The sequence below is a fragment of the Cinclus cinclus genome, chromosome 3 (genome assembly GCF_963662255.1).
Source record: "Cinclus cinclus chromosome 3, bCinCin1.1, whole genome shotgun sequence".
NCBI lineage: Eukaryota > Metazoa > Chordata > Aves > Passeriformes > Cinclidae > Cinclus > Cinclus cinclus.
In genome coordinates this window covers 98,634,743-98,650,199 of record NC_085048.1, presented here as the reverse complement: position 1 = coordinate 98,650,199, position 15,457 = coordinate 98,634,743, and the positions used below count along the sequence as shown (strand labels likewise).

At 37.5% G+C, this 15,457-nt stretch overlaps 1 protein-coding gene across 18 annotated transcripts in view; it reads left to right on the top strand.

The window, feature by feature from the left end:
• The window catches only part of NRXN1 (neurexin 1), a 672,652-nt gene that overhangs the window by 321,630 nt on the left and 335,565 nt on the right, over positions 1-15,457 (top strand). For 16 of the 18 annotated variants that reach the window (XM_062490543.1, XM_062490542.1, XM_062490540.1 and 13 more), the window contains 2 exons: positions 8,101-8,274; positions 13,889-14,008. In XM_062490543.1, the coding sequence (XP_062346527.1) occupies positions 8,101-8,274; positions 13,889-14,008 (294 nt within the window). Of the gene's footprint in view, positions 1-8,100; positions 8,275-12,897; positions 12,925-13,888; positions 14,009-15,457 lie in introns of all 18 variants that reach the window. The other 2 variants (XM_062490526.1, XM_062490525.1) reach the window with 1 other exon arrangement.

The window sequence follows — 15,457 nt, the reverse complement described above, 5'->3', positions numbered from 1 at the left end:
CATTCATACGTTCATACAGTCATTCATTCATTCATATATACAATTCATGTATATGTACATGAAGCACATCCTAAATTTGCTTTAAAATGTGCTGCTGTGAACCCTCATTAACCTTGGTATTTTAAGTGAGCGGTCCTTTTTGCAAAAGGGCAGCTTCGTGGAATATCCTCAGAGTCTGAATGTGATTGTCTTGATCAAAAATAATATAATATAAAAATCAGTCTATGCAAGCCTGCATTCAAAATTAGAACGTTTAGCATCTCAGCTCTTTGGTAGCTTTAGGTGGAGCAGTAGCCAAAGGAAGAGTTTTGTAGATGATCTCTGAGGTCTAGTAGGTCTGTTGGAAAGAGGAATCTCTCACTATATTGAAAGCAAGCTCTGCTAAGAGCATGTGTTGGCTGATAAAGCAGAGAGTGAAAAAATTATAACAGGAGGAAGGGAGATCTGAACATACTATGCCATGCAAATGCCAGCTTTGTTAGATTTTATCTATTTTTGAGGTGTATGCAATCTCCAGAAGTGGTCAGAACAGGAAAGAAATGAAGGACATTTGATGTGCATGAATGCCTCACCTCTCCACCACAGCCATCCCCCTCACACAGAGTAATTGGCCTAGCATTGATTATGTGGGAGATGGATTACCACGCACATTTATATGGCAATTAGATTTTATTATTTACCATTTAACATGCGTCACCAACTTTCTTTCCTCACAGTCCATTGCACAAGCAGACTGCTTTGGTTTTACATCTGTTTAATCTTTTTCAATGCCACTGCTCTCCATCTAGTCTTTAGTGGGAGTAAAAACAAGCAGAGAGAAATAGAGCAGCTGGGAATCTGAGGTTTTTTATTGTTAGGAAAATGTTAAATGTTTTTGTGTAACTGTTTCTTGTGAGGAAAAAAAAATGTTTGTGAGAACAGAATTGTTGGGAAAATGGTGGATTTTAACCTGGAGAAGTCTTCAGATGTGACCACTTACTTTTTTAATATCTCCTTTTGTCTATTCAATACTTACCTCCTGAGGACGTTGTGTTGTTGCTGTTTCTCACACACCAGCACTTCCTATGACACAACTTTACTTGCATGGGCACATTTGTGTAATCCTTGAGGAACACTAAACTGAGTCAAAAAATTGTAATATGAATGAAATCTGAGCACCAAGAGGTGCATGCAGAAGTGGACAGCACATCCAGCAGAGCGTAAGGAAAAGTTTCTTGGCAGAAAAATTTTTGTGGAACTGTGGAAAGTCTTCAATGTAGTTATGCAGTGTGATGGAATCAGGAGATTGGAGGTGGAGCAGCACATGTATCTCCACTGTGGACTGCCATGGAAATTGATGGCAAGTGAAAACTGTAAGATGCTGTTCCTGGTTCACCCATCAACTGTAAATTCTTTCTGCTATGTCTTAATTCTCCTTGCCTTTTATTTTTCTGCCAGTGTGGACTATGGGGCAGTTCTACAATAGAATTGTAAAAAGAACAGTCAAGTATCACTCAAGGGAAGAAATATGTTCAAAGTTCAATTCTCTTGACAAATAACTACAATATGTACTATGTGCCAATAAGGGTGCCTGAAGAAAGCCCACAAAGTCAGCATTTCAGTGCTGATGATTTTTTTTTTTCAATACATTTAATGGGTTATTCAGGCAAGATACTGAAAGCAGTGGAGAATTGGGGTGAAAAGATCAGTTTCTATATTCCTTCCCAAAAGACTGACTTGCTAACCTAGAAATGATCCTTTATTTTTTTCTTTTTATTTGCCTGTAAACATTTTGCCTTGCTTGGTTATCAGTATAGGGAATGTGAAAGATGAAAGCCACCACCTGTCGCATCATAAAACAGCCTCTTTCTTGCCTGAAGTATTTGAAAGGACAGATAACTCAGCAGAGCCTGGACAAGTAAACTAGCCACCCTTTCCCTCCTTAGGTGAGAGAGGGTCTAAAAGTGATAGAATTCATCACTCCAATAGGAATAATATTTGAAAATACTATTTTTCTTAAAAATAGGGGGAAAAAATCACATCAAAACCAAAATACATCAACTACAAATCAATACTGAAGCCACAGAATGGACTCTTTGAAGTGAGTAAGTGGACATGAAACACTAAGCTTACATTTTCATGTCTTCCCTCAAGTGCCCTTTCTTGCAAGTGGTAGAAAAAAATTCAGTCATGCTTTGCTCTAGCACCCAGCAGGCCTGTGAATGCACAGCAAAGTGCATATTCTCTGCTGCAAAGGGGGCTTGAAAAGCCATATGCTGGAGCGTATGTGCTGCAGAAACTCTGTGAATGCAGCATTTTAGCCTTTGTCAACTGTTCTTCAGTTTATTAATGGGCTATGATCACAGCGGGCTTCTTGGTTTATTAAAAAAAAAAGAGCAATTATGTCTCATCAGCATATTTTTTTAAGGACAAAACATTTTTTTGATATGGAACAAAGAGCAAATGTTTACTCAGGATTTATGAAGGTGAGGAGAGACTCTAGAATGACCATTCATCCACTATTCAGGCACAGTTCCTTTTCTAAACTGTGTGCTGAAATTTGAAAGAAAAGTCTCCACTGTGCTCTGCCTATTGCACAAAGTAAATGTGCAAAAAAAGGTGGGTGATTTTGTACACTGGGGAGGTGAGAAGGTCATCAAGGCCAAGTAGGGTCCCATATTTCAGTGAATGCCAAAGACATCTGAATGCCTACCTGACATTCTCATTTGAGACAGCAGCCCTTAATTGTGGCCAGGACAGTGTCTGTTCTTTTAGTCATTGCATATTCAGCTTGTGTAGAGTAATTTATTTTCTCAATTTAGTTGCCTTAAAAATACCATGAGTTGGGATTGTGTGGGTTGTCTTGGGGTGAGTTTCACCCTGTACTTTGTAGTGCACTTATTAAGATACTACAGAGCGATTTCTATTGATCTGGTAACAGCAGCTCATCTGTTTTAGGAGGGACTGGAATAAAGTGAACACTTTTTTCTTTCGAGATTAGACTTTCCCTATGGCATTTCTCAGTCTTTGCAGTCCTCCTTCATCTTTGTCTGCCTGAGGGAAGAAGCTGTTTAATACTTGATCATTTTGAAATAGCCTATTTGGAGAAAAGTGTGTCTGACACCTTCGCTTCACCACAGCCAGATGTTCCTTTTTATTTTCATGTGCCATATAACGGAATTGTGGAGATGCCTTCTGTGTTTTCAGAATCCACCACGGTATGCCAGGGCTATCCATCTCATTCCTGGGGAGTAACACCACTCCAGCACACCACAGAAACACTCTCATTCCTAGCCATGGTAGTGATTAAGTACAATGTGACACTAGAAACACGACAAAGCAAATTCTTCCAAAATGAAAGAGAAGTTAGCAGAATAGCTGAAAGTACTTTTAAAACAAGCGGCACAACAAGAGACTGGGGGAATGTCTGCTCTTGGAGAGAATTATGGGGTTGAAAATGCATTTTTCCAGGCATATAAAAATATTTTAGAGATATTGTCTTTATGGATTATGGAAAAGTCAAGCCACGATTCCTTCCACTGTTGCATTTCCTCCTTTTTTTTTTAATCATACATGGAACCATATTTGAATGGTTTTCATTTCTTGTCTGCAACGATGTTCAAGAAATGAACACCAGATATGTACACAAAGCACACAGATTTAGGGGAGTAAAGAAGTCTAACTATATCCTAGATGAACTACTTTTTCTCTGATGTCACAAATCTCTTGAACCAAACTGCTGCTGGTTTGGTTAAGGGGTTCAGGTGCACGAGTCACACCTGAGCAGTATTCTTATGTTGTTATCATCATAAACACATGGAAAACAATTCTCTCTCTACTTATGTTTGAAGGCAATGGTAGCTGTTAAATGAAGTTAATGGTTTTTGCCACCAGCATATATCATGTAAGAATTCTCAGGAAGGATGAATAAGAGAAAAGTCTGTGAAGTGACCTGTCAGCAATGTCACTAGTGCCAGAGAATAACTCTTAATAGCTTCTGTTAGTTAGTCAGAAAATAGAAAATCGTCTTCAATATTTTACATTTCTTTGGTTGAGCATTTGCAAAGTTCTCATTTTGAAGAAATGCAGAGGCTTGGGATAAAAAAAAAAGATGAGCTATTGCAGGAGGACTTGGCATTTGTTTTACCAACAGTTGTGTGTGACTCACTGTTGTGTGGTGTTCTGTGTGCTTTGGCATAAGTGTGATTCCAATAATGAATACATTGAGAACTCGGGTTAATTTATTAGCTAGTAATTTGTTTCTGTGTTAAATTTACTTGTTATTAAAGCAAAAATCAGCTCTAACTCAGAAAAGAGATTAATAGGTGTAAATAGGAAATATCCTGTTGGAATGACTGAGAATCTGCAGTACCTGTAAAAGATGGGAATTAAACCCACTAAAATCTTCTCTTTATCAGTGCTTATGGCATAACTGAGCAGTACCATCACTGCTGTGAGCAGGTCTAACTCTGAAAGTGCTGCTTTCCAGCTGGTTCCTGTGTCCTGCTGTCCTGCCCTGACTATGCCAGTGAGAACATGCCTGAAGCACACCTTTTGTTTTGTTTTGTTTTGTTTTTTCTCAGAAAATAAAAAGAGAAAACAATCCTCCAACAAAAAAAAAAAAAAAAAAAAAAAAAAAAAAAAAAGAAAAAAAGGTGATAAATCTGTGCACTGACTCCTGGAACTTTAGTTCCAGAAACTATGGTTACACATTTTCAGAGAATAGCAGTGTAGCATTAGTGTTGCATTTAGGCTCCAGCCAGTTTACACAGTGTCATAAACTTATACTATTGATCTGACGAACTGTGGTACCTTACTTCATTAAATAACTTGCATGTAATTCACACCTGTCAGTAGGCAGCTGCACAACAAGGGATTTGCTCTGGAGTAAAATTTCCAGCAGTGAAGCAATACTTGCATAAGAAATGAAAAAAAGAAAACCTGGCTGTTTGTACTGCACTATGTTGATTCCTCTAATCTCTTTTAGTAGGAACAGAGACAATCTTTTATCTTTTCTAAATCTCTGCTTTGCAAGTTTCAGATAAATTTTAATTAACAGTATTTTCTGCAATCCTGTCTTGTGTGAAAGTCTAATGGATTGAGTTTAGTTGGAAACTACTTCTTCATTGAGATGAACATGAAAGTAGCACGTGATTAACTGCTAACAATGCAAAAACTTTGTGATGGCAGATAAGAAAAATTACCAAGTGAAAAAAATTAACTAACTTCAACAAAAAATAAAAAATCTGACTTTTAATTCCAAAGCTTGTCCCTTAGCAAAATTTTGTGTGTGAGAGTAAGCGCTTTTCATGCCAGCTGCAGCAAACTCAAAAGAACATGGTATTAAGCATTTGATATTAAATCTGGGAAGACTAACTCATAGTCATAAAAATTCTTTTATATACTTTATAAAAGGTGAAGTCTAATAATCAGTATGGCTGTTCAATACATATGACATTTATTTGTATATTACGTGTGAATTACATGCACATTTGATTTTTAAAAGCAGAACTCAAAGTTATTTTGAACATCAGCAAAATTGAAATATTACTCAGAGCAGGTTTTTGTAAAAATTGTATCTTTAAGAGTATAAAATGATCAGTCTAATTATCAACACTCTTAAGGTACTGTAAATAAACTGTTGGGCTACACCTTATTTAAACTCAGTATACTGGACTTCACTGTATATGATGGCTAATTGGAAATATTCCATTGTATATTTTCAGGAGCAAATATTCTGAGTTCTAGCTTATATGTTAGCACACTGACCTGGACTTCTTCTAGCCATCCATCGTAACTGGCAGCTACTGCATGACTGCATACAGTGATGTCAATAAGTTTGAGAAATGGATATTAGGATAGCAAGGGATCAATCTGAAAGGTTGTGGTTTTAAAGATGTAACTAAACACAGAATAAAAAAGGTTGCTTGGACAGTATATTTTTAAAAAGAAGTTACTTGTGTCATGTGCAATAAATCAATTTTAACTTTTTCATCACAGAAGTGACCTTCTTAATACTATTCTCTGGAATGGTATCCCTCTTTTAAGCCTACTGGGATCAACTGAGATCAGTTGAGATGAATTATCTCTCTCTTCTGAGCTGGCAGTGACTGAAGGTACAGAGTTTCAAGAAACCTGGAAAGGTTTTGCGTTCTAGATGTTCCATCTGAGAAAAAGATTAAGAACCCTTATCATAACACAAGTGTTTTAACTTTGTTTTCAGTTCAGCAGATTGAAAAATGCAGTAATTGTTCTGCTGTGAATGAATTAGATCACATTTGTGGTAACAGATGTATCACCATATTTTAATCTGTTATGTTTAATATCATGCTTGTGAGATTTACATTGTACCTCAGAGCTCTAGAGGAAAGAAGATCTTATTTTCCAAATTATCTACATAGAATGGATAAAGCTTCAGGTGTCTTAGTGTATGATGCTACAAAGGTTGCTAAGACTTTTGGTTGGTTTGTTTATAAATTCTATTATGTTAGTAAGTTTTTTTCCTAAGCATGTTCCATTTTCACTCTATTTTACTAATTCAAATGCAGTTGAATTTTAGGGTTGATACATAGTGACTAAAGATTTTTCTCAGTCTTACAGACATTTATTTGTTTCAGGCTATTTCCTTGCAGGTAAACTGTAAATCATTACAAACAGCACTAAACTGAAGTCCCTTTCAAGAAATATGCCAGCAGAACCAGTAAAAGGTGTGTCTGTGATTTACACCAATCAGAGCGAGATTAAAAGTGGCCACATGGGGTAGCAACAATTGTACATTCTGAGTTCTGTCACTGTAAAACCTGTCTACAAGGCTCAGCAAACACTTAGGAAATCAACAGTTTTGCATTTGAGGTGATACAGAAACACTCTTTGGTACTAGAGCAGCTGGTCTTGTGACCTAGGCTCCAAAAGCAGCCAGACTGGGGGTTGCTCTGGAAAGATCAATGTAGATTAGAATGTGTATTCAGATAAACTGCTGAAAATTTGTGCTAGCAAAAAAAATTGCCACCAATGAGGATTGAATGCTTGTACAGAGACTGTGCTGTGCCTGCTTCTCTCTTCTGGCCAAGGAGCAGCCAGGTTCTTTTCTGTAGCATGTCCTCAGCAGCAGGTATGGAAAGCACATGGTTAAACCTGCAGCCTGACACTTGAGGCACACTTAGGGAGGTTCTTATAGCTATGTTGATTGAAAGGTGACTCTTCTGTATGCCAGACACACATAACACATGAAAGAAATACTGAGCCTGAATTGTTTTAAAACAAAAAAGCATCCTCCCCTTGGTGTTGAAGAGGAAAGTTATAGTTATGTCCTTTCAAAGTAAGTCTGTCCCAGAGTTAGGAATTACTAGCTCTGGTTTTCAGTCCTGAGTAAGTTACCTGAGGTTCATTAGAGCAAGCTGTTTGTTATTGGTGTTTGTCATTAGAATCATTCCTGGTGACAAAATTCCATTTGCTCAGTGTTCATACTGCTGTTTAAAAGGAATCTAACTCCCCTTGCTCGCACATGTATTTCAGTGGGGATAGTTAGTCATTTTGCTGTTTAACACTGGTATTGCTAAGTTTCTCCCTTCGTGTGTCATTCAATCTTTTATTTCTTGGTGTACTTCTGAATGGATGATTCTGGATACACAGACTTCATGTGGATCTTGGTGCTTCACTTACTGCCTTCTATCTCACTGTGCTGTGTTCATCACTGGCGTGGTCTGTGGTCAGCTTCTCTGAATATTTAACAACTATATGAAAAAATTGTATGAACAAATTGTATAACAGTTGTGTGCTAGTGCTAGATGAGTTTCTAGATGGAGATTCTGTCATTTAATCCTTCTCTCTGAAATAAATGTATGTTTCCTGAACACATGAGCTGGCACATGGAAAGCATGCCCAAGTACTTCTAAGTAATTAGCCATACAAATTTAAAGTCTACATTTACATTTGAAAAAGTACAGTCCTGCAGTGCCATAGTATCATACACGTTATCACCGGTTTTTTTCTTCTACATTTATTTTGAAGAATATTTTTTTTTTACTTAACTGTCCTTCAGCACAAAACAGCCAGACGATCAAGTGGATCAAAGGTTCTGCTGGTTCTTTTTTGTATCTAATATTTATTTATCCTCAACAGGTGATTTATATATTGGAGGAGTGGCCAAAGAGATGTTTAAATCCTTGCCCAAACTGGTGCATGCAAAGGAGGGATTCCAAGGCTGCCTTGCATCAGTTGACTTGAACGGACGGCTCCCTGATCTCATCTCAGATGCTCTCTTCTGCAATGGGCAAATAGAAAGAGGATGTGAAGGTATTAAATATGCTGGGTTTATTTTTTTCTTTTTTTAATATACATATAAATATATGTAATAGGGAAAGTACTGTGCCAATCCTGCAGGGTTTTTTTGATATTTACACTTCATACATCAACAGACTATATTTTACCTGATTCTAATTGATCTTGCTTGACCCTTTCTTACATAAAGGCTGTGTTTTTTTAGTATTATGGAGACAGGAATGTGCCTGCCCTAAAGCAGAGAGATTGATCTGAGAACATGACTTAACTTCAGAATGTTAAATGTAGGTTCCTTACTTCTCCAGTGACAAGATTTTTTTGCATGTGTCTTGTTTACTTCTGTTACTTTAATTAATGATAACAACAGTAACAATTAGCTTCAGTGCAGTTCTTTATATCTTCATAACACTCAGGCATTAGTTAATGCTGAGACATTAGCTAAGTAATTCCAGTTTCAAGGCTGACATTTTGAGTTGGTTAATTCAAGGTTAATTTATGAAACTTTTTAATACCAGTCTTCTTAATACCAATATCTTCTTTATTTTTGCTCACCCCTTAGATTAGTATTGACACGAACCTTTCTATCTGAAATCAGTAACAGACAAATGTGTTTTATCTCACAATTTAATGTCTTTATTGACTCATCTGGAAAATCATGAAATTTAAGTGATGACAGAATTAGAAGTGTATTTCTAATTCAGGGGTGTCAATCTCTAGCTGTTTTTCTAGCTCTCATTTGATCCCATGTTATTTTTACTATGGTTTATGGAATAATTTGAATATATTTTCCCCTCCCTGCATATCTAATTTATTCAGATAATTCTGGATATTTTGTTTATGTTCAATTTTATGTGTTCTCCCTTCTCTCAAGTGCCATTCTTCTCTGGACAGAAAAAATGTGTAAATGACATTATAAAAGCTATTTCAAGTTGGAATCTTAATGACTATGATATCAAGTCTGTTAAGTGTGCAAACTGGCATTGTAAAAATCCAAGGAGAGCTGGGGGGTTCCTCAAGTTTCACGAGATAAAAGCTTCCTGGTGGATAAAGTCTGTGTCCTCTTTTGTTGTGCCTACAATACATTTGGACACGTGGAACTTTTTTGTTCTTTATCTGCTACTTGTAGTTAGCAATGTAAGTTCTATTGTTAGTACACAGAAACAGACTGTAAAGCTACAGAAAATTATAAGATATAGAAGATGGGAATTTTGCATATTTCTTTCAGGAGTACAAACATATGTATTAGTTTGCCACTGAGTTTAGAAAATTAGATTCTGCTTTCTGAATGGTTTTAGCAATTCCAGCCCTGCACCATCCCTTTCGAGAGTCAAAGTATACCTCAATTCCATTAAGCATTTCATAGCTTCTTTTGAAATTATGTAATTTCCTAAATGAATTTTCTGTACTTCAAAGAAATATTGCCACAGGCCTGGTGTGTGAGTTCACCTTTTAAGCCGCTGGCACAACCAGCTATCGGTGGATTCAATAAAGTTACCAACAATTTAATAAAGGCCATAAAGCTATTATCCTTTTTGGTAGAGGGTGAGTTTTTTCCATCACCATAATCACCTGACACAACAAACTGGTCAAACCAGATGTGTTGCCTGGCTTCCAGAGATCTGCCTCCTTAAATTGCCTGCAGAAAAAAATGTCTAACAGCACGGAATAAAATATCCCCTCCAACCTTTCTGCTTAACCTTGCAAGTTTTCTCTTCCATCTCACTTGTTGAAGTCCTCATGTCTGACCCATCTGTCAGTCTTTTCTTTTCAGAGAATTGAATAAGATATCCAAAAAAGTGTTCCGCCACCTAAAAGACCATCTAGGTCACTTGTGAATTTAGGTGCCTCCTAGAAAACCCTTGCGTGCCTCAAGCTGCTCCTACTTCTGCTGCTGTGTCCATCCAGGACTGTCTCCATCCTTACAGAGTTGAGAGTTCTGCACCAATCTCACCCCACAATGGGATGTGTAAGCCCTGGAAGTTCCCTGAGACACCAGGTCCAAATAGTTCAGGACACAGCAGCAGAAGTAATTTCAGAAGTGTTAGTCACCACCACTCTCAATTCCAAAGACAGCTGGAATATATTAAGACATCAGGATCTGGAAAATCTGTCCTGAGAAGTGAGGCACTTGGATTTGTTGTTTTTCAGATTTATGGGATTGAATTGCCCAGCTTTCAGGTACATATTGGGGGGAGGGAGGGTAAGGTTTTTTTCTCTCTCCTATTAAACTGTCAAACTCTGAAGCTATAATGTACTTCTAAATAATTTTACCTGTTAGATTTTGTACTTAAAATATTTCTATTTCTCAATAATTTGGTGCTCATAAGTGCATTAAACATTTTTAGCAAGACAACCCATGGGACTGTTGTGGCAAGTTGGAAGTTTTGCATTTTGAAGCTTCAACCACAGGCAGAGAGATATCTCTATCATTGAACAGGAAACATAATTTACATTTGGCTGAATCCACCTTGTTGACAAATTTTCAATGACTAGAACAGATAGAAACTAACAGCTAGAAAGATAAATATGCTAACTAGCTCTTTGAATTGTTAATGGCAAACTCCAAAGCCAGGTTGTGTCAACACCGTTTTCCTCTAGTCAAATCAATTGTACTTTCTTTTCCCACTTAAAAGAAAGTATGATACAACCATAGTTTTTTATATAGTTATAAGAAAAATGCACTGTGTACATGTGCATATAAAATGCAATTTGTGTATTATTTGGACTATATGAAAAAAATGACAGTATTAACATACATGAAGATTCTTGGTGGCAACATAAGAAATTTGTTTTTATAATATATTGTAAAACATCTATGTGTCAGTTTATAATGCCTATTGTCATATATACTGCACGCAATCCCTCACATAGGACAAATATAAAGGAGATCACAAACTCAGTCAATTAAAGAGTCTTCAGTGAAAACTGAATAAATTAGAATATTTTTTAAAAATTAATATGAAGAAAATAAAAAGTGCTAGAAAAGGGTGTACTGCAGTTTTTTACTGACAACCTTAGTTCTTCAATATATAAATATATATAGAGGAAAAGATGAACCTGTTATGGTAAATACCATAGTATTTACCACCATTAAACAGTTGTCTTCTGTTCTTTGGGGAAAAAGAATCCTTCTTTTGCTAAAAGAAATGCTTACACGCAAGCTAGTCTTGATGGCAATTTTAGAATAATGACTAATATAGATAAGCCAAGAGTGCTAAGAATCAACTTAATACAAAGAAAAATACCTCACTTCTTTAACAAGATTGTATCTGCATTTTTTTCTAAATATGTGTTTTCACATGCACTTCCTAATGTGCCTACAGGGTCCTGCATTTTATGTACTTTCAAGTCCTTGTGACTTTTGCTCTACTTTTGCAAAGATGAGGAAATTCAACATTGCATAACTAAAGTGTAAATAAATCCATGAATATATAACATTTAAACACCTACAGATATTTTCACTTCAGCTTTGTAAAGTTTCCGAGTAGCAGAATCTGGTGAGAAAAAGTTGTGTCTTGTCAGCTACAAAATTCTGTGATTATAATCCTCTGCTCAAGAAAGGGTGATGTAATGCCCAAATGTTTAAATTTCTGAGCTCAGAACTCCAAAGAAAAGGAAATCACTATCTAATGTCTGCCTGCTGAAGTGGTGGTGCTATAGGCAGTAGTGCTATTTTTAATTTTTTATTCTTATTATCCTCACAGGAGAAAATAGAAGAAGTAATAATGTTACCAAGACAGGGATGCAGTCCCGTGCCCTCCTTCGCAGTGACTTTGGTGGCTGCTCAGGCTCTGCTTCAAAGACTGAGCTGTGCCTCATTTAAAGGAAGAGGCCATTGAGCTGACTTTAATCACATTGATATGGATTTTTAATTTTTTAAATACCAGAAAATCAAAAGAAAATCCCTCACTGAGATATTTGAAGGTCTAATGGAAAAGAAGGGTTACAAGGATTTCTCTCTGGGGCATGATTTTTAATTTATTTATGTAATCTTTGGACCAGCTTTGCCCTGTCATCAATGACTGGCAGTGAGAATTTCAAATGGATATTGATGTTTCTCCACCAAAACTATTTGGGACAATTTTATAATCCAAATTTTGGAACCATTTTTTTTTTCCTTGTAGTGTCAAAAGTTAGTGTGAAATGTGTGTGAGAGCTCATAGTAAACTGCAGCTCACGGTCTGTATTTCAGTCTTCATTCACCAGTCACAGAGAAAGGCTTAGAAAAAAAGCAGACCACAGAGGATGATGGTGCTAATTACTCATGAATTCAGTGTATCTGAACATGACAAAGGGCTAGTCAGGATTCAGCCATGCATTTACTCTGTTAATGCATTCATAGATACCCAAGGAAGAAAAAAAACCGCAAACTTTTAATTTTCCTCCATTACATGTCATCAGCTCAATTAACCATTATATTTCAAGTAAAATACTGGCAAATTACTGCTTTCTTATTTTGGCTTGCCTGAAGATTTATGGCTATTAGCATTAATTTGTTTGCATTATATGGCATTTCTTTCTCTCTTTAACAGCAGCATGCACTTTACTCTGAATGGTTTTTTTTCTGTGTTTGCTGCCATTTCAATATTGCTTACTAACATTTACTATATTTTGCTTTTTTTTATTTTGCTGACAAAGTTGCATTGATGAAAGCTGATTTGCAAGGTAGATAGCCCTGTGTGTATTAAACAAGACTGAAACCCCCAATGCACAGTTGGATTTTTGCAATAAATGCTCTGTACATTTCAGAACTAAAGTGTGTTACTTCATTGCTGATTTTGCCTTTCACACCTCTAAAACAATGGGCTAAACGAACCTTCGTTTTCCAGCATTGCTTGCATAAAGGCTTTCAGTCTTGAATATGTTTGTATAGTGATTGCTTTAGTGCTTTGATCATTCCTTTTTGAAATTTCTTTATATTTCAATAGTCTAGTTATGATTCTCTAGAAACAGTGTAGCTTTGTTTTTTCATGTGTATGTCACATTTTGGCATGCCAGTTCATTAGTAGTCTGATTTTCTGCATTTCCCCTTTAAGAAGGAACCTGCATGGGATCCCTGAAGCATGTGAATCAGTTCTTGTCAACATTCTAGTCAAAGAATCCCAAACTGTTCTGAATTTCAGACCTAAATAATTTAAAATAATTTGTGGGATTAACATAACTGTAATATCATAGCTTCATCTTATTATTTCTTAAAATTTGTTTCATTTTTCTATTTCATTATCCAGTCCTTCCTATCCCAGAGTTTTGATTCCTGTGGCATCTGTTTGAAATGTATTTACAGGAAGAAATAATGAAGTTTTTAGACAACGTTTAGCCAGTTAATGGTCTGACACGACAAATAACTGACAACGCAGTTAACATTCCCACTGTACCTGGAATAATTCTGCTTCCGTTTTGTGCATTCTTATGTGTTTGACATATTGGTCTTACAACTAAAGCAAATGACTCCCACCTCCCCTTTTAATGTTACATGCTGCTCCAAAACCAGCAGAGTTTATGTGCGTTTGACTCGGTAACTCTTTGCTAATTTGATTTGAGATGTTGGCAACTACTCAATGTGACCCACTGAGAAGTACCTTTCTTTGGAAGATAAAGTGCAAGTCCTTTTTTTGTGTGTTCTCATTAGGCCCCAGCACCACGTGCCAAGAGGATTCCTGTGCAAACCAGGGCGTGTGCTTACAGCAGTGGGATGGATTCAGTTGTGACTGTAGCATGACCTCCTTTAGTGGACCATTATGCAATGACCGTAAGTACATGAAAAAATGTCCCTCTGAACACCTGAGGCATCCAAGAAAGCATTTGAAGCCAAGTGCCTAAAGCTTTATGTTGTTTTAACACTAGATATTTAACTGGACTGGTAAACCGTGTGAAAATCTGTAAGGCTTGTGCTAAGAACAAAGAGTATGCTTTATAAATTTTGGACAATGTGCAGTATCAAACACAGGCAGAACCTGGTTTTGTTATACTTGATTCCAAATCTAATATACAGATGGCTACCTGTTGTCTTGGTTTAGTTTTTTGTTTCCTGGCCAATGCACCAAAAATGATACAGTTTGGGTTTGCCAATTTTAATATATTTACCTTTTGTTGTGAAATACAATTAGGAGTAAAAGCAAAGCAGGTTTAAAACTTAACAGGGGATAAAGAAAAACGTTATTAATAACACAAAGAAAAATAATAATAAATTCAGAACAGATCTTCAGACTACTCTCTCCTTCCCCTTTTCACACTTTAACAACATACAGAGACACTTAGTCAATTCCTTACTTAATCTTTTTCAGTTCACTTTAGGGAGAGGAGTTTCTTCTTTTCAGCTATAGGGATCTTTTTAAGAGAGGGAAAAAAAAAAAAAAGTCTTCTCCTGACTTCACTTTTTTCACAAAAAGCAGCCACCCAGGACCTGCAATCATGAAACTCCTCCCTCCTTCTCAGCCTTCCCAGACCTGTGCTTGTGGGCCATGTTAAAGTCACGGGGTGTTACTTTTAAGGATGAGCTACTCAAAGGCAAAAGTTCTGTTCAGCTCACTTCTCTCTGTTCCTACTTCATTCCCAGGAACAGAGATCCCCCTTTTTCCCTCGGGGCAAAGGATCTTCCACACACTTCACCCAATCCCCCTCCCCCCATGCCTTTCCCCATGGTTTAAAGGAATTTTTTAGTGTAGTACAATCCACCCCTATAACTTAAAAAAAAGATTTTTCAGCCATCCTTCATGGCATCTCCTCATTCTCCTTCCATCTAGAAACTTAGCTTCTGCTTCATTGACTTTGGTGTATCCTTTCTGTTCTTCTTCCTCTCACCCAAGGAAGGATGGAAAGTCTGTCAGTCTTATCTGAGCATTGGAAAAATTAAAATCTCCCACAGGAGTTGCAGGGGCTGTGCCAGGCCATGCCGGAGCTGTGTCAGGATCTCAGGGTGCCCAGGCCACGCTGGAGGGGCAGGACGAGAACCGCAGAGTCCACGCAGAGGAGAAATGGGTGCCAAGGCCGTGTGTCCATGGCTTTCCCCCGGCGCTGCCCGCCCCCAGCTCCAGCCCCAGCCCGGGGGTTCTCCCTCTGCCCTGCCCAGCACACAAAGCCCTGGGGGCTCTCCCGAACCGGGCCCGGCTGCCTCCCCCCAGCCCGTGAGGGCGGCCGGGCGGGCTCGGCCACCCCAGGGCTGCTCCGAGCCGGGGCAGGGCAGGGCCATGCCAGGAAA